Source organism: Leptopilina heterotoma, unplaced genomic scaffold (assembly GCF_015476425.1).
Source record: "Leptopilina heterotoma isolate Lh14 unplaced genomic scaffold, ASM1547642v1 Lhet_183, whole genome shotgun sequence".
Lineage (NCBI taxonomy): Eukaryota > Metazoa > Arthropoda > Insecta > Hymenoptera > Figitidae > Leptopilina > Leptopilina heterotoma.
Genome location: NW_025110901.1, coordinates 2,600,477 through 2,622,527, shown reverse-complemented (window position 1 = coordinate 2,622,527; position 22,051 = coordinate 2,600,477). Strand labels below are relative to the sequence as shown.

Genomic DNA, 22,051 nt, shown 5'->3' with positions numbered 1-22,051 from the left:
TTTTTACAATTTTCATAAATACTAGATTGATAAAAGAATTTTAGTTAAAAATACTAAACAAAATTGAATTTTGGAAAAGTTACAAATAATTTCAGAAATTCAATTATTTTCAAAAGTAATAAAATTTTTCGCATAAATTCAATTATTTTCAAAAATTAAAAAAAATTCTGGTCATTTCAATTATATCTTTAAAAATAATAAAATTCTTCTCCTAAATTCAATTATCTTTATAAATAATACAATTTTTCTTCGAAATTCAATTATTTTTAAAAACTTTAATAAAATTCTTGGCAAAATTTCACAGGAATTCAATAATTTACAAAATATTTAATAAATTTCTTCGAAATAAATCAATTATTTTCATAAATAATAAAATTTTCACAGGAATTTATTTATTTAATATAAAAAATTTCAAAAAAAATTTTCTAAAAATATCAATTATTTAAAAAGAATTTTAAAAAATTCGTCGCAGGAATTCAATTATTTAAAAAAAAATTAACAAAATTCTTTTCAAAAGCATTCAATTATTGTTAGAAATAGTAAAGTTCTCCACAGAAATTCAATTATTTTTATAAACTTGAATAAAATTCGTTGGAAGAATTAAATTATGTTTTTATTATTATTATTATATTCAATTATGTTCAAAAATTTAAAAAAAAAATTCTTGTCAAACTTTCAATTATCTTTATAAATAATGAAATTCTTCAATATTCAATTATTTAAAAAAAATTTTTAAATATTCTCGTCAAAATTTCAATTATCGTTATAAATAATAAAATTCTTCTTCAAAATTCAATTATTTTTGAAAACTTAAATAAAATTCCTGTTAAAATTTCACAGGAATTCAATAATTTATAACATTTTTAATAAATTTCTTTGAAATAATTCAATTATTTTCGTAAATAATAAAATTTTCACATGAGTTCAATTATTTAATTATACAAAATTTCATAAAATTTTTCGAAAAAATATCAATTATTTAAAAAGATTTTTATAAAATTCGTCGCATGAATTCAATTATTTAAAAAAAATTTAACAAAGTTCTTTTCAAGAATTCAATTATTTTTAGAAATAATAAAATTCTTCACCGATATTCAATTATTTTAGAAAAATTTTAATAATATTTTTGGGAAAATTTCTTAATTATTTTCATGAATAATAAAACTCATCGCAGGATTTTTCAATTAATTTTTGATACAATATTTTAATCAAATTTTTTTAAAAAATGTAATTATTCTTAAAAATTTTATTCAAATTTGTCAAAACAGTACAATTATTTAAAAATTTGCTGATAAAATTCTTTTGAGAATTCAATTTGAACAAACATTCAGTTATTCAATAAATTATTTATTTTTCAATTTAAATAATTGAATTCTTCTAGAATTTTCTAATAAAAATTGATTAAAAAATGAATTACCGAATAATCGATTTATTATTATTTATGAAAATAATTCCATTATTGCAACGAATTTTATTAAACTTGTAATAAAAAAAAATTTTTAAAAATAAATAAATTGAATAATAAGAATAATAATAATAATTGAATTCTTGCGAAGGATTTTATTAGGATTTTTCTGAATAATACAATTTTTTTGAAAAATTTTATTGTAATTTAAATGATAAGAAAATATGAAGAATGCGATTTATCCGAGTCGAAGACTCGGAGTGATTGCATTCTTTATGTTTTGTAATAATATTCTTATAAATTGTTGAATTTCAAAAAGGTCTGAATTTGAATGTATTGAAGAATTTTTATTTCTACGGAAAAATAATAATGATTAAATATTTATTTAAAAAAGAAATTATTGACGTTTTTGAATAATTCTACAATTAATGAAATTTGTAAATAAATGTAATAGAACATTTTTTTGAGTATCTGATAAATTTTATAGTGAATTAGAATATTTTTTTGGGTCAAGGAAAAAGTGAAAATTTTGTCTAAAAATCAGGGAAAAGTCAGGGAAAAATAAAATTAAATATTTGTGGCAACCCTGAACTTAATTGTTTATAATAAATAATAATATAAAACTATAATTGTATTGTAGAAAATAACTAATTAAAATTTGATGAGAATGCCTTGCTCAATCTCTCATAACTTAGTTCTTTTTATGGAATAGAAAAAAATTCCAAACTAGTTAGAAGCTTGGAAAGAAATTTTTAATTCCGATTTTATAGCGTAAAAAGTAAAAAAGTAGCTTTTCCATGTCACTCTATACTCTAAACTTTAAATAATACAGTATTGATACACCTCTATTACTCGATCAGAAAAATTTCTTTATTTCAGTTATAGGTAGGTTAAATCAAATAGTTTAGGCTGTTTAGGTAGACAAAAAATATAGAAACTATATTATTTACTGATAAAGTTTACACACAAATAGTTTTAAAATACAACTTTTTAGAGAACCTCCAAGTTTTTTCATTCGAATATTTATATACGATTGTAGAATAAATGTAACGAGTAGAGAATAAATGAAAGTAGAACCACAATAAAATATTAAATAGTGTTAGAGCACAAATTTATGCAACAAAGAAGATTAAAATAATTCATTTTTTAGATTAATATATTCTTTGACAAAAATATGTCACTAAATGAAAATCAAATTATTTGTAACTATTTTGAAAAAATAATGATACAATTATTCTCTACTACTATAGATTTTGCAGCTTCTCATGTATTTTACCATCCTTTGTTTTAAATTTATTTACTTCATTACTCAAAACTTCCAGTTCCGACGTCCCAACTATAAAATCACAATGTAAAATACATCTTTTACATTCAAAGTTTATATTTCCATAGTTTAATTTTTCTCTTGATAAGTTGTTTCTCTTGATTTGTTGGTATTTACTATTTAGTGTATAATATACACTATATAGGGTAAACCAGACAGTAGTCGGCCACTTTTCAATTTTGAATAGCTATAAAACCGTATGAGATAAAAATATTTTGTTTGTTGCTAATCATTTCTAAGGTGATCATAAACAAATCTAAACTTTTGTAATAGAAAAAAAAATTTTTAGACGGTTTTTTAAAGCTTTTTTAAGTGGCCGATTACTGTCGGACTCTTACTAATTTATTTACTAATTTTTTAAACAAATAAAAAGTTTGTACTATTTTGTCCCAATTGTACCAACAAAAGAAAACTATTGCTATAAGTTTTACAATAAAAAGTGTCCAAAACAATGTAGGGTCGTCTCTTGTACTGAATTCTGATTGTAATGCCTTCGAACGAGGTTGGGCCATAGATGCTTTATCATTAAATTTTGGTTCTACTACTACATTTTGCAATTCCTCATTTATTTGATGAACCCTTCTTTCAAATTCTTCGATTTCATTTTTCCAATTTTCATTTTGTTTCTTTAGTAATTCATCTAATTCTGATTCAGAAAACAAAACTATTTTTTTAGTACCTAAATTCTCAAAGAAAACTTTTCTTTCATTATTTTTGCTTATTACTTTTTGTAATTTCTTTTCACAATCATACAACCTTTTTTTATACTCTTTACGTTCTTCATTTATCAAAACATAATATTCTTTATCTGGTATCGTCCCTAATATAAAATTATAAAATAAAATAGCTTTTTCTACTTTCGAAGATACATAAAACAGAATTGAATGCAGATTTAAAGAAAATTCATCCAATTCATTCATTTCTAAAATTTTGTCACTGAACTTAATTAATGGTGCTCTCTCCGTCAATCTATGTTCTTCAATTTTGTTTCGAATTGAAACATCAATGGATTTTAGAAGTTCAATTTTCAGTGTTAAATTGTTTTCTTGAATTATGATAGAAATTTGTTTTCCGAATATCTTTAAATCATTAAGATAAGTTTGTATTTCACATTCGTTCGCTTTCTTATTTATTATATCCTTTAAAACATCATTTTTTGACTCATATACGGAACGCAAAATGTTACCTAATTCAATAAATTCTGCTTTTGAAGTTAAAACTGAACGCGCATTGAATAGAAAAATCTTGGAAGAATCGGGAATACAAATTTTCAATTTCTTTAGAGCGTCATTAGTTAAGCTTGTGGAATTATTAATAACTTGACGAATATTATCAGTTGCTACAAAGATATTTTCGCCTGGTTCCACTCTTTTAAAAAGAGCGACGCGATCCACATTTTCTGTTAAATACAGTAAAAAGTCTTTCGTCAAAGGAGTTAAAAGCAAGTCCTCGGTCGTCAAAAACTGTTCTTTTAATGTCTCGGTAATAAATTCGATATTTACTGGAATATCATTTATAAAATCGGGTACCTTTGAAAAAACAACGGAGATACTTGAAAACATGGATTTCATTTGATCCCCCAAAAGATGTTCAAGTGCATTTAAAAGAGACAAAAATGGTTTGACATTATCATTTAGAATGTCATTAATGTCTACAACTACGATAACCTTTAATGACTTAACTCTTCGAATTAAAAAGAAAATGTAGGAAGCATTAACTACATCCCGCGAAGCACCTCTTGCATCATCGAAGCCAGGAGTATCCCAGATACTCATGGAAGGAAAAGTATTTGACATCCAACTTGAGGAAACTGTAGAAGCGATTCCCATTTGAGGTCCTGAAGATTGACCATCAGCCAACGATATCTTTAGGAAGTTGCCTCTTCCAATTCTTTCAGCTTTCAAACGGTTACCAATGAGGGCATTTATTAAGGTGCTTTTGCCAGATCCAGTGCTTCCTAAGCAAACAGCAACATCTTCGTATTTGACGTTTGTTTCCATTAGTTTCGATGCATCATGGAGAGCTTCTACTAACTTCTGCACATGATTGGGTGTTGCGACGTTCATGACGACTGAATAAAAAAATTATGGTTAAATTCAAATACTAAATAATAATGCAACTCAAATATAATATTAAAGGAAAATAGAGCAAATACAGGGTTGCCACAAATATTTAATTTTATTTTTCCCTGACTTTTCCCTGATTTCTAAACAAAATTTTCACTTTTTCCCTGACCCTAAAAAATATTCTAATTCACTATAAAATTTATTAGATACTCAAAAAAATGTTCTATTACATTTATTTACAAATTTCATTAATTGTCAAATTATTCAAAAACGTCAATAATTTCTTTTTTAAATAAATATTTAATCATTATTATTTTTCCGTAGAAATAAAAATTCTTTAATACATTCAAATTCAAACCTTTTTGAAATTCAACAATTTATAAGAATATTATTACAAAACATAAAGAATGCAATCACTCCGAGTCAAAGACTCGGAAAAATCGCATTCTTCATGTTTTCTTATCATTTAAATTACAATGAAATTTTTCAGAAAAAATTTTATTATTCAGAAAAATCCTAATAAAATCCTTCGCAAGAATTCAATTATTATTATTATTATTATTATTATTCAATTTATTTATTTTTTTTTTATTTAATTTAATTTTTTTGTTTCGATATCCATAAAAGTTGATTTTAACCTGTTTTTAATTTTTTAAAAATTGCGTTTGTTTTCTGTATGGTAAAAATTAATTTTCTTCTATTTCCTTTCTCACAGAGAAAGTAGTTTTGGTAACCGTCGAAAATTGTCGGGTATAACAGATTTTATTATTACAAGTTTAATAAAATTCGTTGCAATAATTCAATTATTTTCATAAATAATAATAAATCGATTATTCGGTAATTCATTTTTTAATCAATTTTTATTAGAAAATGCTAGAAGAATTCAATTATTTAAATTGAAAAATAAATCATTTATTGAATAACTGAATGTTTGTTCAAATTGAATTCTCATAAAGAATTTTATCAGCAAATTTTTAAATAATTGTACTCTTTTGACAAATTTGAATAAAATTTTTAAGAATAATTACATTTTTTAAAAAAATTTGATTAAAATATTGTATCAAAAATTAATTGAAAAATCCTGCGATGAGTTTTATTATTCATGAAAATAATTAAGAAATTTTCCCAAAAATATTATTAAAATTTTTCTAAAATAATTGAATATCGGTGAAGAATTTTATTATTTCTAAAAATAATTGAATTCTTGAAAAGAACTTTGTTAAATTTTTTTTAAATAATTAAATTCATGCGACGAATTTTATAAAAATCTTTTTAAATAATGGATATTTTTCGAAAAATTTTATGAAATTTTGTATATTAAATAATTGAACTCATGTGAAAATTTTATTATTTACGAAAATAATTGAATTATTTCAAAGAAATTTATTAAAAATGTTATAAATTATTGAATTCCTGTGAAATTTTAACAAGAATTTTATTCAAGTTTTTAAAAATAATTGAATTCCAAAAAATAATTTACTGGTAAAATTTAAATACATTCTAAGAACTATGATTTATTCTAAGTAACACTATTTACAATATTTCAGGAGTATTTCTGAATAATTTTCAAAGAATTTCTGGAAAAAATTATTTCCGGAAATGCTTCCACATGGATATATAATATAAAATATTAGAAAACATTTATGTAAAGTTCTTCAAAAAAATTTATTAAAATTTTTGAAGATTAATATTGAATTCTTTCGAGTTTAATTAAAATTGTATTGATAAATAATTGAATTCCTGTAATGAATTTTATTGAAATTTATGAAAATAATTGAAAATCCTTTAGAGAATTTAATTATAATATATTCTTTCGAAAAATTATTTTTAATAATTTCTTTCAAAAAAGTTTCTACAATTTTATTAATATAAATGATTCAATTTCTACCATGTATTAAAATTTGTTGATGGGTTCTATAGAAGAATTTAATCGAAATTGTTTTAAAAGTAATTAAATTGCAGCGAAAAATTTCACTATTTATGAAAATAATTGAATTCTTGCAAAGAATAATATTATTTATGATAATAAATAGAATACATGCAAAAAATGTTATTACAGATATTGAAAATAATTGAATTCTTAACAACATTTTTATTGAAAAATTTGAAAATAATTGACTTCTTAACAACAATTTTATTACAAAATTTTGAAAATAATTAAAATCCTGTAAAGAATTTTCTTATTTTTGAAAATAAAATTAATTCCTATTAAAAATTTTATTCGAATTAGGGGAGAGTGGTCCTAATTTGCCCTCCAACCTAGTCCTAAGTTGGCCGCTACTTTTTTTCGCACGCATTTACTTTTCAATTTGTCGACAAGCGAGAATAAAAGTGACGAATTTGAAAAATGATTAGACGTCAATTAAATGAAAGTTAATTGTATGAGTAAATGTGTGTGTGTGTTTGTATTCATGTTAATGAGTGGTGATTAATGAAAAGAGAGAGTCGTGCTCGAACCTTCGAAATAGTAATAGAACTTTTATATTTAATTTGTGTACAGAACTTTTATCAAAAACTATTATTTATATGTTCAGTGAAGACGTAATTATTAAAAGAGTTTGTAGTGATTTAAATAACAAGAAAAACTAAATTTTGAACTTAATAAATTTTTATACGTTGCTTTGTGAATTTGTGAGTTACTTAATTAAAAAACCTTTTTCTTAATTGTGTAAATTATTCCGAACGAGAAAGAAACATTTTATTAAAAGACTCGTTCGAGTTCACAATTAAACAGAAATAATCAGCATTATTTATATTCATTTAATTATTTAAACTTTTAACGTATTTAAAAAAAATTTTAATATTGTTTAATAATCTTATAAGAATCGCAATAAATAATAAAACAATTTCAGTAAATAAAAATATGTTATTTAAATAGGTAAATTTAATTAAAATAATAAATAAATATTAATTATGTTTCTATAATTAATTTTCATTATATTGTAATAGTAATAATCGTGCAAATAATTTTTTTTAAAAAGATGTATTTTTAATTAGTTTTTAAGTTGTTTACAAAAAGTTACCAAAAGTATTTTAAAATGCATTTGTTTCTAAGATGAAGGATGAAAAAATAAGTTGTTTTAAACGTTTTAAAAGTTAATACAATGTATTTTAAGTTGCTTGTTTTTGCAGTGCAACTATATATTAATAATTTTAAAGGTAAAATTTAAATTGTGTTTAAATTAATTTAATTTTGTACATGATATTAATCATAAAATTTATTCGAAGAATAAAAATAATGAAAATTACATTTTACCAATATTGCAAATTTGTTGTACAATTGGATTATATACTTATCGTGTATAAATCTACATTTGAATATTGCAGAAGTTGTTAGCTGTCCGTAACTCGTAAGCAAACTGTTTTGTTATAACTCTCGAGAAAGATAAATTCTTTTATGCTAAACACATCATATATTAAATATTAAACACACATTATTTTTTAAATATACAAAACTTCTTTTTTCTTGTTCAGATAAATAATAAATGCTAGTACTTTTGCAATTATAATTATAAATATACTAATCATTATTTTACAACATATCGAACAAGACTCTGAATGCGGTTCCACCGAACCAGGTTGGGCCATAGATGCTTTATCATTAAATTTTGGTTCTACTACTACATTTTGCAATTCCTCATTTATTTTATCAACCCTTCTTTCAAATTTTTCGATTTTATTTTTCCAATTTTCATTTTTTTTTTAGTAAATTATCTAGATCTGATTCAGAAAACAAAACTATTTTGTTTGTATATCTGAATTCTCAAAGAAAATTTTTCTTTCATTATTTTTGCTTATTACTTTTTGTAATTCCTTTTCGCATTCATAAAATCTATTTTTATGCTCTTCATGTTCTTCATTTAGCAAGTCATCATACTCTTTATCTACCAATGAGGGTATTTATTAAGGTGCTTTTGCCAGGTCGAGTGCTTCCTAAGCAAACAGCAGCATCTTCGTTCTTGACGTTTGTTGTCATATGTTTCGAAGCATCATGGAAAGCTTCTACTAACTTCTGCACATCATCGGGTGTTGCGACGTTCATGACGACTAAATAAAAAAAATTATGGTTAAATTCAAATACTAAATAATAATGCAACTCAAATATAATATTAAAGGAAAATAGAGCAAATAGCACAAACAATATTGCGTTAATATTGACACCCCAGCTGAAAAAGTTCTATAGAATTTCACCAGAATCATTCTATAGAATCACTCTATAGGAATTTTAGTGAATATTCTATAGAATTTCACTAGACCGATTCTATACAATTTCTACATGAATTCTATACTAAATTTTAGTGATTTTTAATTAAACAAGATTGAAATTCGTGAAATAATATTTTTCAACTTTATATTATTGTATATTTAAATTTTACATTTTATTGCTTTTAATATTCAATTATTATTTTAAATTTTAACTGAAATTTATTTTTAAATCAATCTTTATTAGAAAATTCTACTAGAATTTAATTATTTAAATACAAAAATAAATAATTTATTGAATATTTGAATGTTTCTTATAAGTGACTTATCATAAAGAATTTTATCAAGAAATTTTTATATAATTGGATTCTTTTGACGAATTTGAATAAAATTTTTAAGAATAATTACATTTTTCGACAAATTTTATTTACATTGTATTCAAAATAATTAAAATTCTGCAATGAGTTTGATTATTTATCAAAATAATTGAATTAATGGGAAGAAATTTATGAAAAATTTGTAAATAATTGAATTCCTGTGAAATTTTTATTATTTATTATGAAAATAATTAAATGTTTGTGTAGAATTTTATTAAAATATTTTTTAAGTACACTGCAAAAATAAGTGTCTTATTTGATATCTTAAAATAAGATGTAAGATGGAAAAATGGTATCTTACATCTTAAAATAAGATGTTTTCTAAAGTATCTTACTGATTTTTAAGATGTTTTATACGTCTTAGATATTTCTTCTATCTTAAAAAAGTAAAATACTTCTGTAAGTTTTTTAAAGTATCTTAAATGAAGATGTTTCTGTCTCAATAAGATGTTTAGCAATAAGATACTTGTGAATTGTAAGATGCGAAAAAAATTTAAGTTACTAAAAACTAAGATGCATAAAATGTCTTACATATAAGCCCATAGTTAACCTCAAAACTTTTTTCCCAAAAAATATGATGAAAATGTGTACGAAGATACTTTAAACATCTTAAATTAAGATATTTTAAATAACTTAAAAGTGACTACAAAAACATCTTAGAAATGACTACCAAAACATCTTAAATAAGATACTTCTTTTTGCAGTGTAATTGAATTGTATTGAACAATTTTATTAAAATAGTAGATATTGAAAATCATTGAACTGAGGAAAATAATTGAAAATAATTGAATTTTTTCCAAGAATTTAAAAAAAAAATTTGAAAATAATTTAACTTTTGACGAGAATTTTATTAGTTTTGAAAATAATTGAATTTCTGTAATCATTTATAACTTCTCCAAAATTCAATTTTTTCATGGGTATTTTAATAAAAATTCCTGACTTTTCCCTGAATTCCCTGACCTGTAGCAATCCTCAATATTTAATTAATATATTTCAGTTAAAATTTTAGATAATAATTGAATTTTGGAGAATTTACATATAATTGAAATTCTTAGAAATAATTGAATTTTGTAAAGGTTTAAAATTAAAATCTTTGAAAATTTGAATTATTCATACTTTTTAATTTAAAATTTCACGTAAAATTGAATTTTTAAACAAATGGATTTAAAAATTCTGAAAGAAGAACTTTTTCTAATGTTAATAAAAATAATTAATTGAAAGAAGAATTTTATTTTTAAATTGTAGAAAATAATAATTGATTTAAAATCATGAAAATTATAATAATATTCTTATAAGTTGTTTTTCAAAAGGTTCTAATTGATGTTATTGATGTCTTCGAATAATTTTAATTTTCCAAGAAATTCGATAAGAATTGTATTAAAAATAGTCGAAATTCTGCATTGAGTTATTATTATTTATAAAAATAATTGAATTCCTAAAAAGAATTTTACTATTTATTTAACATAATTAAATTTCTGCGAAGGATTTTATTACTCTTGAAAACAATAGAATTTCTTCAATAATTTGTAACTTCTCCAAAATTCAATTTCTTTTAATGTTAATTAAATTTTTTCTATAAATCCATTATTTTTATTAATTTTTTAAACAGTTTTTTGAGAATTTTAAAATATAATTGTTTTGAACTGAAATCCATTTTTAAATTAATTTTTATTAGAAAAATCTACTAGAATTTAATTATTTAAATGCAAAAAAAAAATTATTGTATTTTTAAATGTTTCTTAAAATGGAATTTTCGTTAAGAATTTTATCAACAAATTTTTAAATAAGTTAATCCGTTTGACGAATTCTAATAAAATTTTTAATAATAATTACATTTATCGAGGAATTTGATTAAAATTTTATTAAAAATAATTGCAATGCAAACAAATGGTTTCAGATTTCACAGTAGCTATTAACGTTCTCTCACACTTCGTATTCAAAAAGTGCCTTCAACAGCAAGTTTATGTTTCAAAATCATAAAGAAATATTTCTTACATTAGTAAAAAAAATAAATATATAACTTTTCCTCACTTTTATAATATCCAGACTTTCCTATCGTTTATATTTAGTTGATTGTACCGGTTTTTATTAATTTGAAACATATTTAATTAATGAGAAAATTCGGGAAATAAGTGACCCCGAAGGAAATACATTAGTTTTGGGTTCCAGTCGATTTTCTTATTAATATTAAATTTGTATTCAGTTTAATGAAACGTGTTAAATTCAAAAACTTAATGGAAAATCAACTGGAGCACAAAACTATAATGTATTTCCAGCGGGGTCCTTTTGATAGGAAAACTTGGAATTGAACCCTGATAAAGAGGGCACTTTTATCATAGTAGAATTTGATGGTAAAGAAAAATTGAAGCGAAAACATAGGAGGTCAACTTACAGATGCCTTTCTCTGCTCACAATTGACACTCAATGTAATTTTAATTTAATTAATAATTCACTGCAACACGTTTCACATTGCCGGTTGTGGGTGTTAAATCTTTTGTCTCCTGTGTCTCTGCGATGAACCAGTCGGCCGGCGATGAGTTTTAACCGCCTCGACTCAGTCTTGTCCACTTACTATAACTGTGCCGTACAGTACAGGAATTAACTACTTCACGTTGGGTGGGGGTTTTAAGGTGGTCGCAAACCCACCCCAAACAGAACACAAGCTTGCAACTTCCCGAGTCAAAATTTAAACCCTCTTTTGACCCTCTCTTTTCAAACCTCTTTTGAACCTAAAAACGATGCGGAAAATCCATATTCCGATGTTTAGAGGTTTGAAAAGAGGATTTCAAATTTTTATAAAAATTAAATTTTTTAATTTTCTATCTGTCCTAATAGATTTATTGAAATCATTTAAAAACTGTTATTTGCATCTTCTATAGGGCAATTATAATACAACTCCAATTTTTAATTGTTTTAATTGTTTTGTGTGATCGTAAGGAAACAATATCACCTGAATGAATTTGAAAAATAAATATGAATTGCATTTTTTAAACAGTGAAGATTGCTTTAGGTAACCGATTACTGTCGTATTCAGTAAATAAAAAATAGACTAACTTTACCCTTAAATTTTTTAACGGAAGTATACCTTTCTGTATTCTTATTTTAACAACGTTTGAAAAATATGAATTTCATCATACTTTAAGGGCAATTTTTTCAAATTCTAAAAAAACAAATGGTGACGTTTTAATTCTGACGCTGATTTTGAGTTTTTAAAACAAAAATATAGAGACGTATGCTTCCTTTAAAAAATTAATCTTTTTTCTCATTTTTTTCCTGTTAAAAGTAGTTTTTTTAATTTTAACAAAAACAAGGGGTAATGTTTGAATTCTGACATTATTTTTGAATTGTTGAAAGAGAAATCTATGAATTTCTTGTTTTGTTTAAAAAAACAATCTTTTATTTCATTTTTCTGGGTTGACTATGCGTTAATAATTGCATAGGTATTAAAAAATCAAACATTGTAAAAATAATTTCTTTGTCATGTCAGAATTAAACCAACTTTGGTTTTTACATTTTGATGTACTAAAAAGCTTTCTCCACGAAAAAGAAAAATTATTAATAATTGTGTTGAGAAATTTTCTTTGGTTTTACATTTATAATAATTTTGATTTTTAAATTTTTATTAGTTTATTTTATATTAGAAATGAAAATACAGTTATAGTAGATAAGTTAAATCAAATAGTTTAGGTAGACAAAAAATATAGAAACTATATTATATTTACTGATAAAGTTTACACATAAATAGTTTTAAAATACAACTTTTTAAAAAACCTCGAAATTTTTCATTCGAATATTGTCAAATTTTACTAGGACTTAACAGCATGTGACATACATTTTAAAGTTATTTTTTAATAAATAATTTTAAAAATATTAAAACTTTTTCACATCACTGCCCTTCTTTATGATATTTTAGAGTTATTCACAAAAAACTAGCTTAATTTATTTAATATTTTAAGACAAAAGTGGTCGAAAAAATTAACATTGAATTCTGTAACAATCACATGCTGTTAATACAGGAAAATAAACACATGATTCTATTCTCTTAAAAAAAGCGATGAGATTCACATTTTCTGTTAAATGTCAGATGCGGTCGGAAATATGTGGAAAATTTTTTTTTTTAAATTCTTAAAGAAAACTTTTCATCTACTATTTTTGCTTATTACTTTTTTTAATTCTTTTTCACAATCATAGAATCTATTTTTATACTATTCATGGTCTTCATTCATCAAGTCATCATATTCTATGTCTATTATCGTCCCTAATATAAAATCATAAAGTAACATTTTCTTTTACTTTCGAAGATACATTACATAGAATTAAATGCAGATTTAAAGAAAGTTCATCCGATTCATTCATATTTCTAACGTTTTATCACTGAATTTTTTTTTCGTGTTTTCAGAAAAAGCTAGTATTAGTTTTATAGCCCAATATGTATATAAAAAAATCATTATCAACAAATGAGTTTCGGGCATAAATTCATCACGTAAATCAGGTTTTACTACTACATTTTGCAAATCCTCATTTATTAGATGAACCCATCTTCCATCTTCATCGATTTCATTTTTCCAATTTTCATTTTGTTCCTTTAGTAAATTATCGAGATCTGATTCAGAAAACAAAACTATTTTGTTTCTTTCTAAATTCTCAAAGAAAACTTTTCTTTCATTATTTTTGCTTATTACTTTTTGTAATTCTTTTTCACAATCGTAAAATCTATTTTTATACTCTTCATGTTCTTTATTTATCAAGTCACCATATTCTTTATCTATTGTCGTCCATAATATAAAATCATAAAATAAAATATTTTTTTTTACTTTCGAAGATACGTTACATAGAATTGAATGCAAATTTAAAGAAAGTTCATCGTATTCATTCATTTCTAAGATTTTGTCACTGAACTCAATTAAAGGAGCTCTCTCCAGCAATCTATGTTCCTCAATTTTGTTTCGAATTGAAACATCAATAGATTTTAGAAATTCAATTTTCAGTGTTAAATTCTTTTCTTGAATTATGATAGAAATTTGTTTTCCGATTAACTTTAAATCATTAAGATAAGTTTGTATTTCACATTCGTTCGACATCTTATTTATTAAATCTTTTAAACCTTCATTTTTTGACTGACATTCGGTACACAAAATGTTTCCTAATGCAATAAATTCTGCTTTTGAAGTTAAAACTGAACGCGCATTGAATAGAAAAATCTTGGAAGAATCGGGAATACAAATTTTCAATTTCTTTAGAGCGTCATTAGTTAAGCTTGTGGAATTATTAATAACTTGACGAATATTATCAGTTGCTACAAAGATATTTTCGCCTGGTTCCACTCTTTTAAAAAGAGCGACGCGATCCACATTTTCTGTTAAATACAGTAAAAAGTCTTTCGTCAAAGGAGTTAAAAGCAAGTCCTCGGTCGTCAAAAACTGTTCTTTTAATGTCTCGGTAATAAATTCGATATTTACTGGAATATCATTTATAAAATCGGGTACCTTTGAAAAAACAACGGAGATACTTGAAAACATGGATTTCATTTGATCCCCCAAAAGATGTTCAAGTGCATTTAAAAGAGACAAAAATGGTTTGACATTATCATTTAGAATGTCATTAATGTCTACAACTACGATAACCTTTAATGACTTAACTCTTCGAATTAAAAAGAAAATGTAGGAAGCATTAACTACATCCCGCGAAGCACCTCTTGCATCATCGAAGCCAGGAGTATCCCAGATACTCATGGAAGGAAAAGTATTTGACATCCAACTTGAGGAAACTGTAGAAGCGATTCCCATTTGAGGTCCTGAAGATTGACCATCAGCTAAAGATATCTCAATGGCTCTGCCTCTTTCATTTCTTTCAACTTTCAAACGGTTACCAATGAGGGCATTTATTAGGGTGCTTTTGCCAGATCGAGTACTTCCTACGAAAACAGCAGCATCTTCATATTTAGCGTTCGTTGTCATATAATTCGAAGAATCATAGAGAGCTTTTACTAATTTCTGCACATCATCGAGTGGATTTTCCTCCGGCGAGTTATTCACGACTGATGTTTCGACGTCCATGTCGACTAAATAAAAAAATTATTGTTAAATTAAAATATTAAATAATAATGCAACTAAAGTATATAAATAAAAGAAAATAGATCAAATGATACAATATTGTATCGCACAATATTGATACTGAACAGACATAATAAATGTTAAATGAGACAAGTGTCTCTGCATTTTGTATATAGTGAGCTAAGATAAGCGACTTTCACAAAGATGTTCCTGTTAAAATAAGAGAGTTTCTGTATTGCTCAGTCTTACATTTATGAATTCTTAGTAAATTAGGCCATATAAGTTCTTTGAAAGTGATCTCAGATCTAAAAGTGAGTTTATTAAGAATGTATTTTGGTCTTTTAGTATTATGAGAATTAGATATACATTAAACTTCCAATAAATAATAAACTTCTATTTTTCATATTGAGCCACTCAAGTCTTTCCCGATAAGGATATGTTCATCCCCCATTCAAGTTCGAAAATAATGCAGAAATTTTTTTTCTTAATTCTGATAATTTTTATTATAAAATGTAAAATTGGGGAAATAAAGGACCCCGAAGGAAATACATTAGTTTTAGGTTCCAGGCGAGTTTCTTATCAATTTTATGTTTGTATTCAGTCTAAAGAAAACTATCAAATTCAAAAAACCTAAAGAAAAACTTGTTTTGACTACTGGGACACAAATCTACTCGGAATAAAAATTTTATCTGGAACAGTGTTAACTTTCTCTAGAATAACGTTTTTTCTCAAAATTTGGAAAAATGTTGTCCCTAAGGTGAACAATAAGTCTACCAAATTTGAATTAAAAATTTTGCATATTTTCGCAAATATTTGCATTTAAAGATTTTAACAATTTTTTTTTCTTTTGCTCACAACTTTTTTTCTAATAAAAATAGAAAAAAATTATATAAATGTTTTTTACACAAAATAACGTAATGTTTTAGGAAAAAAACATTGAAAGAAAAAAAAGTTAATTTTTAATTAATTTATTTAAAAAATAAAATTTATTTTTAAATTTTAACCCTGTTCTCCCTATTTTTCAAGCTTGAAAAAAATTGTAAATATAGCTTATTTCATAATAAAGAAGTAGTTAAATTTTTAAAATGGCAATATTTTTTGTTTTCGAGAAAAAAATTATTTAGTTTTGTAATCCGACCGCCCCACAGTGGTTCAAAACTGCAATTTACTGTTCAAAACAGTCTACAGCCTACAATTTTTAATCGATTTGAGTGTTCTTTGTTTTAAATTAAAGGGGAATAAATTCTTAAGACATTCCTCGAGATCGATTTTTAAGTTTTTAATTGTTTATAATTTTTTTAATTAAAGTTAATAAATTAATATAATTTTTAAAAAAACGACGTTTATATTTTTAACCCGTTACTGCACATACCCTAAATCAGTTTCAATTAAAACGAAATGACCACCAGAAAATTAATAAAACATAAAATAATTTATTTAAATTGTTATAAACAATATTAATTAACAAATAGATAACTTTGATTCCTCTCCACTAAAATGTGTTTTTTAACACATTTTCTTCATAATTTAAGTTCGTTTGAATAATATATGTCCTTTTTGTTTAAAAAGTAACTTATTTAAATTGTTATAAACAATAATAATTAAAAAATAGTTAACTTTGATTCCTGTTCAATAAAAAAATTTGTTTTCACGTTTACTTATTTATTTAGGTTCATTTAAAGAATATACGTCCTCCTTGTTTAAAAAATAACGTGTTTAAATTGTTATAAATTAATAATTAGTTAACTTTGATTTCTCTCTACTAAATATGTTATTTTTACACATTTTCTTTTTAATTTGAGTTCATTTTGAGAATATATGTCCTTTTGGTTTTAAATGTAAAATATTTAAGTTGTTATAAAAAATATTAGGTAAATAAAAAATAGAAATTTTGATTCCTGTTCAATAAAATTTTTTTCATCAAAGTTAACTAATTGTTAATTAATATTGTTTATGACAATTTAAATATGTTATTTCTTAAACAAAAAGGATGTATATTCTTTAAATGAACTTAAAATAAATAGAAAATGTGAAAAAAAGTTTTTAGTGGAGAGGAATCAAAGTTATCTATTTGTTAATTAATATTGTTTATAACAATTTAAATAAATTATTTTATGTCTTATTAATTGTCTGGTGGTCATTTTGGATGAATTGGAACTGATTTAGGGTATGTGCAGTAACGGAATAAGAAAATAAACGTCTTTTTTAAAAATTGCAGTTTCGATTCACTGTGGAGCGCGGTCGGATTACAAAACTAAATAATTTTTTTCTCGAAAACAAAAAATATTGACATTTTAAAAATTTAACTACTTCTTTATTATGAAATAAGCTATATTTAAAATTTTTTTCAAGCTTGAAAAATAGGGAGAACAGGGTTAAAATTTAAAAATAAATTTTATTTTTTAAATAAATTAATTAAAAATTAACTTTTATTTCTTTCAATGTTTTTTTCCTAAAACATTACGTTATTTTGTGTAAAAAACATTTGTATAATTTTTTTCTATTTTTATTAGAAAAAAAGTTGTGAGCAAAAGAAAAAAAATTGTTAAAATCTTTAAATGCAAATATTTGCGAAAATATGCAAAATTTTTAATTCAAATTTGGTAGACTTATTGTTCACCTTAGGGACAACATTTTTCCAAATTTTGAGAAAAAACGGAGATATGACCCCGTCTTTTCATATCAAATGCCTCAGTAAAACTAGTGAAAGCATAGCTATTCCAGGTGAATAATTTTTTCGTGTATAATGTATTTCCAGCGGGGTCCTTCGATAACGGAATTTGGAACTGAACCCTGAATAAGAAGGCACTTTGTTCAATATAAAATTTTATGCTAAAGAAAAGTTGAAAAGAAAACACAAGATGAGGTCAACTTACCGAAGCCTTTCTCTGCTCACAATTGGCGTTAAATGTAAATATATTTTTATTCAATTAATAATGCACTGCAACACGTTTCACATAGAGTCGCCATAAAGTTGCCTGTTTTTCGCAATGAACCGCGTCGACTCAGTCTTGTCCACTTACTAAAACTGTGCCGTGCAGTACAGGAATTAACTACTTCACGTTGGGTGGGGGTTTTAAGGTGGTCGCAAACCCACCCTAAACAGAACGCAAGCTTGCAACTTCCCGAGTCAAAATTTAAACCCTCTTTTGACCCTCTCTTTTTAAACCTCTTTTAAACCTGAAAACGATATACAGGTTCCAATGCAGGAACATTAACTATCAATGTACCATGTAAAGCTTTCTATACATGATCCTGCGCAGGAAAATTCTTTATTTTTCAGATGCTAATAAGGTTTAATAGTTTTGTGTGATTGGAAGAAAAAATATGACCTGAAAGAATTTGAAAAAAAATCAATGATTATGAAGGTGAGAATTTTTTTTGTTTAAATAAATTTATAACATGTTTAGAAGTAAATGACAAGTTTATGAAATTTTCGACAACTAGGAAATGCATGCTAAAAATTCTTTAAAATTTTAAATTTATTTAAATTTTCTTAAATCGCAATGTGGCTTTTTAAATACTCAAAATGTTGCAAAAAAGGCCTGCATAACTTTTCAATTTAAGAATTAGCAGAAAATAACTAATTAAAATTTAATGAGAATGCCTTGCTCAATCTCTCATAACTTAGTTCTTTTTATGGAATAGAAAAAAATTCCAAACTAGTTAGAAGCTTGGAAAGAAATTTTTAATTCCGATTTTATAGCGTAAAAAGTAAAAAAGTAGCTTTTCCATGTCACTCTACTCTAAACTTTAAATAATACAGTATTGATATACCTCTATTACTCGATCAGAAAAATTTCTTTATTTCAGTTATAGGTAGGTTAAATCAAATAGTTTAGGTAGACAAAAAATATAGAAACTATATTATTTACTGATAAAGTTTACACACAAATAGTTTTAAAATACAACTTTTTAGAGAACCTCCAAGTTTTTTCATTCGAATATTATATATGAATGTAGAATAAATGTAACGAGTAGAGAATAAATGAAAGTAGAACCACAATAAACAATAAAATATTAAATATCGTTAAAGTACAAATTTATGCAACAAAGAAGATTAAAATAATTCATTTTTTAGATTAATATATTCGTTGACAAAAATATGTCTCTAAATGAAAATCAAATTATTTGTAACTATTTTGAAAAAATAATGATATACAATTATTCTCTACTACTATAGATTTTGCAGCTTCTCATGTATTTTACCATCCTTTGTTTTAAATTTATTTACTTCATTACTCAAAACTTCCAGTTCCGACGTCTCAACTATAAAATCATAATGTAAAATACTTCTTTTACATTCAAAGGTTATATTTTCATAGTTTAATTTTTCACTTGATAAGTTGTTTCTCTTGACTTATTGTTGGTATTTACTATTTAGTGTATAATATACACTATATAGGGTAAACCAGACAGTAGTCGGCCACTTTTCAATTTTGAATAGCTATAAAACCGTATGAGAAAAAAATATTTTGTTTTTGCTAATCATTTCTAAGGTTATCATAAACAAATCTAAACTTTTGTAATAGAAAAAAAAATTTTTTAGACGATTTTTTAAAGCTTTCTCAAGTGGCCGATTACTGTCGGACTCTTACTGGTTTATTTACTAATTTTTTAAACAAATAAAAAAATTGTACTATTTTGTCCCAATTGTACCAACAAAAGAAAACTATTGCTATAAGTTTTATAATAAAAAGTGTCCAAAACACTGTAGGGTCGTCTCTTGTACTGGATTCTGATTGTAATGCCTTTGAACGAGGTTGGGCCATAGATGCTTTATCATTAAATTTTGGTTCTACTACTACACTTTGCAATTCCTCATTTATTTGATGAACCCTTCTTTCAAATTCTTCGATTTCATTTTTCCAATTTTCATTTTGTTTCTTTAGTAATTCATCTAATTCTGATTCAGAAAACAAAACTATTTTTTTTGTACCCAAATTCTCAAAGAAAACTTTTCTTTCATTATTTTTGCTTATTACTTTTTGTAATTCTTTTTTACAATCATACAACCTTTTTTTATACTCTTTATGTTCTTCATTTTTCAAAACAAAATATTCTTTATCTGGTATCGTCCCTAATATAAAATTATAAAATAAAATAGCTTTTTTTACTTTCGAAGATACATAACATAGAATTGAATGCAGCTTTAAAGAAAGTTCATCCAATTCATTCATTTCTAAAAGTTTATCACTGAACTTAATTAATGGTGTTCTCTCCGTCAATCTATGTTCTTCAATTTTGTTTCGAATTGAAACATCAATGGATTTTAGAAATTCAATTTTCAGTGTTAAATTATTTTCTTGAATTATGATAGAAATTTGTTTTCCGATTAACTTCAAATCATTCAAATAAGTTTGTATTTCACATTCGTTCGCTTTCTTATTTATTATATCCTTTAAAACATCATTTTTTGACTCATATACGGAACGCAAAATGTTACGTAATTCCATAAATTCTGCTTTTGAAATTAATACTGATGAACGCGCATTGAATAGAAAAATCTTGGAAGAATTGGGAATACAAATTTTCAATTTCTTTAGAGCGTCATTGTTTAAGCTTGTGGAATTATTAATAACTTGACGAATATTATCAGTTGCTACAAAGATATTTTCGCCTGGTTCCACTCTTTTAAAAAGAGCGACGCGATCCACATTTTCTGTTAAATACAGTAAAAAGTATTTCGTCAAAGGAGTTAACAGCAAGTCCTCGGTTGTTAGAAACTTTTCTTTTAAAGTGTCAGTGATAAATTCGATATTTACTGGAATATCATTTATAAAATCGGGTACCTTTGAAAAAACAACGGAAATACTAGAAAACATGGATTTCATTTGATCCCCCAACAGATTTTCAAGTTCATTTAGAACAGACAAAAACGGTTTGACGTTGTCATTTAGAATGTCAATAATATCTACAACTAAGATAATTTTTAACGGCTTAACTTTTCGGATTAAGTGGAAAATGTAGGAAGCATTAATTGCATCTAGCGAAGCACTTCTTGCATCATCGAAACCAGGAGTATCCCAGATACTCATGGAAGGAAAAGTATTTGACATCCAACTTGAGGAAACTGTAGAAGCGATTCCCATTTGAGGTCCTGAAGCTTGATCATCAGCTAAAGATATCTCAATGGTGTTGCATCTTCCATTTCTTTCAGCTTTCAAACGGTTACCAATGAGGGCATTTATTAAGGTGCTTTTGCCAGATCCAGTGCTTCCTAAGCAAACAGCAACATCTTCGTATTTGACGTTTGTTTCCATTAGTTTCGATGCATCATGGAGAGCTTCTACTAACTTCTGCACATGATTGGGTGTTGCGACGTTCATGACGACTGAATAAAAAAATTATGGTTAAATTCAAATACTAAATAATAATGCAACTCAAATATAATATTAAAGGAAAATAGAGCAAATACAGGGTTGCCACAAATATTTAATTTTATTTTTCCCTGACTTTTCCCTGATTTCTAAACAAAATTTTCACTTTTTCCCTGACCCTAAAAAATATTCTAATTCACTATAAAATTTATTAGATACTCAAAAAAATGTTCTATTACATTTATTTACAAATTTCATTAATTGTCAAATTATTCAAAAACGTCAATAATTTCTTTTTTAAAT

At 24.6% G+C, this 22,051-nt stretch overlaps 3 protein-coding genes across 5 annotated transcripts in view; all 3 read right to left on the bottom strand.

Annotated features, from left to right (window-relative positions):
- Window positions 1–2,487: 2,487 nt before the first annotated feature.
- LOC122500321 lies at window positions 2,488–12,000 on the bottom strand. 2 transcript variants are annotated; one of them, XM_043609201.1, is made up of 2 exons: window positions 11,768–12,000; window positions 2,488–4,800 (listed from the first exon to the last, which is right to left on the bottom strand). In XM_043609201.1, the coding sequence occupies exon 2, from the start codon at window positions 4,793–4,795 to the stop codon at window positions 3,050–3,052; it is 1,746 nt and encodes a 581-aa protein (XP_043465136.1). In that variant the 5' UTR covers window positions 4,796–4,800; window positions 11,768–12,000; the 3' UTR covers window positions 2,488–3,049. The 2 variants fall into 2 exon arrangements, 1 of the variants encoding a protein (XP_043465136.1); XR_006301458.1 differs by lacking the exon at window positions 2,488–4,800 and adding an exon at window positions 7,883–8,842.
- A 1,272-nt stretch (window positions 12,001–13,272) lies between these two features.
- On the bottom strand, window positions 13,273–18,434 carry LOC122500332. Its single transcript, XM_043609217.1, has 2 exons — window positions 18,305–18,434; window positions 13,273–15,436 (listed from the first exon to the last, which is right to left on the bottom strand). The coding sequence occupies exon 2, from the start codon at window positions 15,429–15,431 to the stop codon at window positions 13,728–13,730; it is 1,704 nt and encodes a 567-aa protein (XP_043465152.1). The 5' UTR covers window positions 15,432–15,436; window positions 18,305–18,434; the 3' UTR covers window positions 13,273–13,727.
- A 1,188-nt stretch (window positions 18,435–19,622) lies between these two features.
- The window catches only part of LOC122500335, a 31,072-nt gene continuing 28,643 nt past the window's right edge, over window positions 19,623–22,051 (bottom strand). For both annotated transcript variants that reach the window (XM_043609220.1, XM_043609219.1), the window contains exon 2: window positions 19,623–21,762. In XM_043609220.1, the coding sequence (XP_043465155.1) occupies window positions 20,009–21,757 (1,749 nt within the window). In that variant the 5' untranslated portion in view covers window positions 21,758–21,762 and the 3' untranslated portion in view covers window positions 19,623–20,008. The remainder of the gene's footprint in view (window positions 21,763–22,051) is intronic.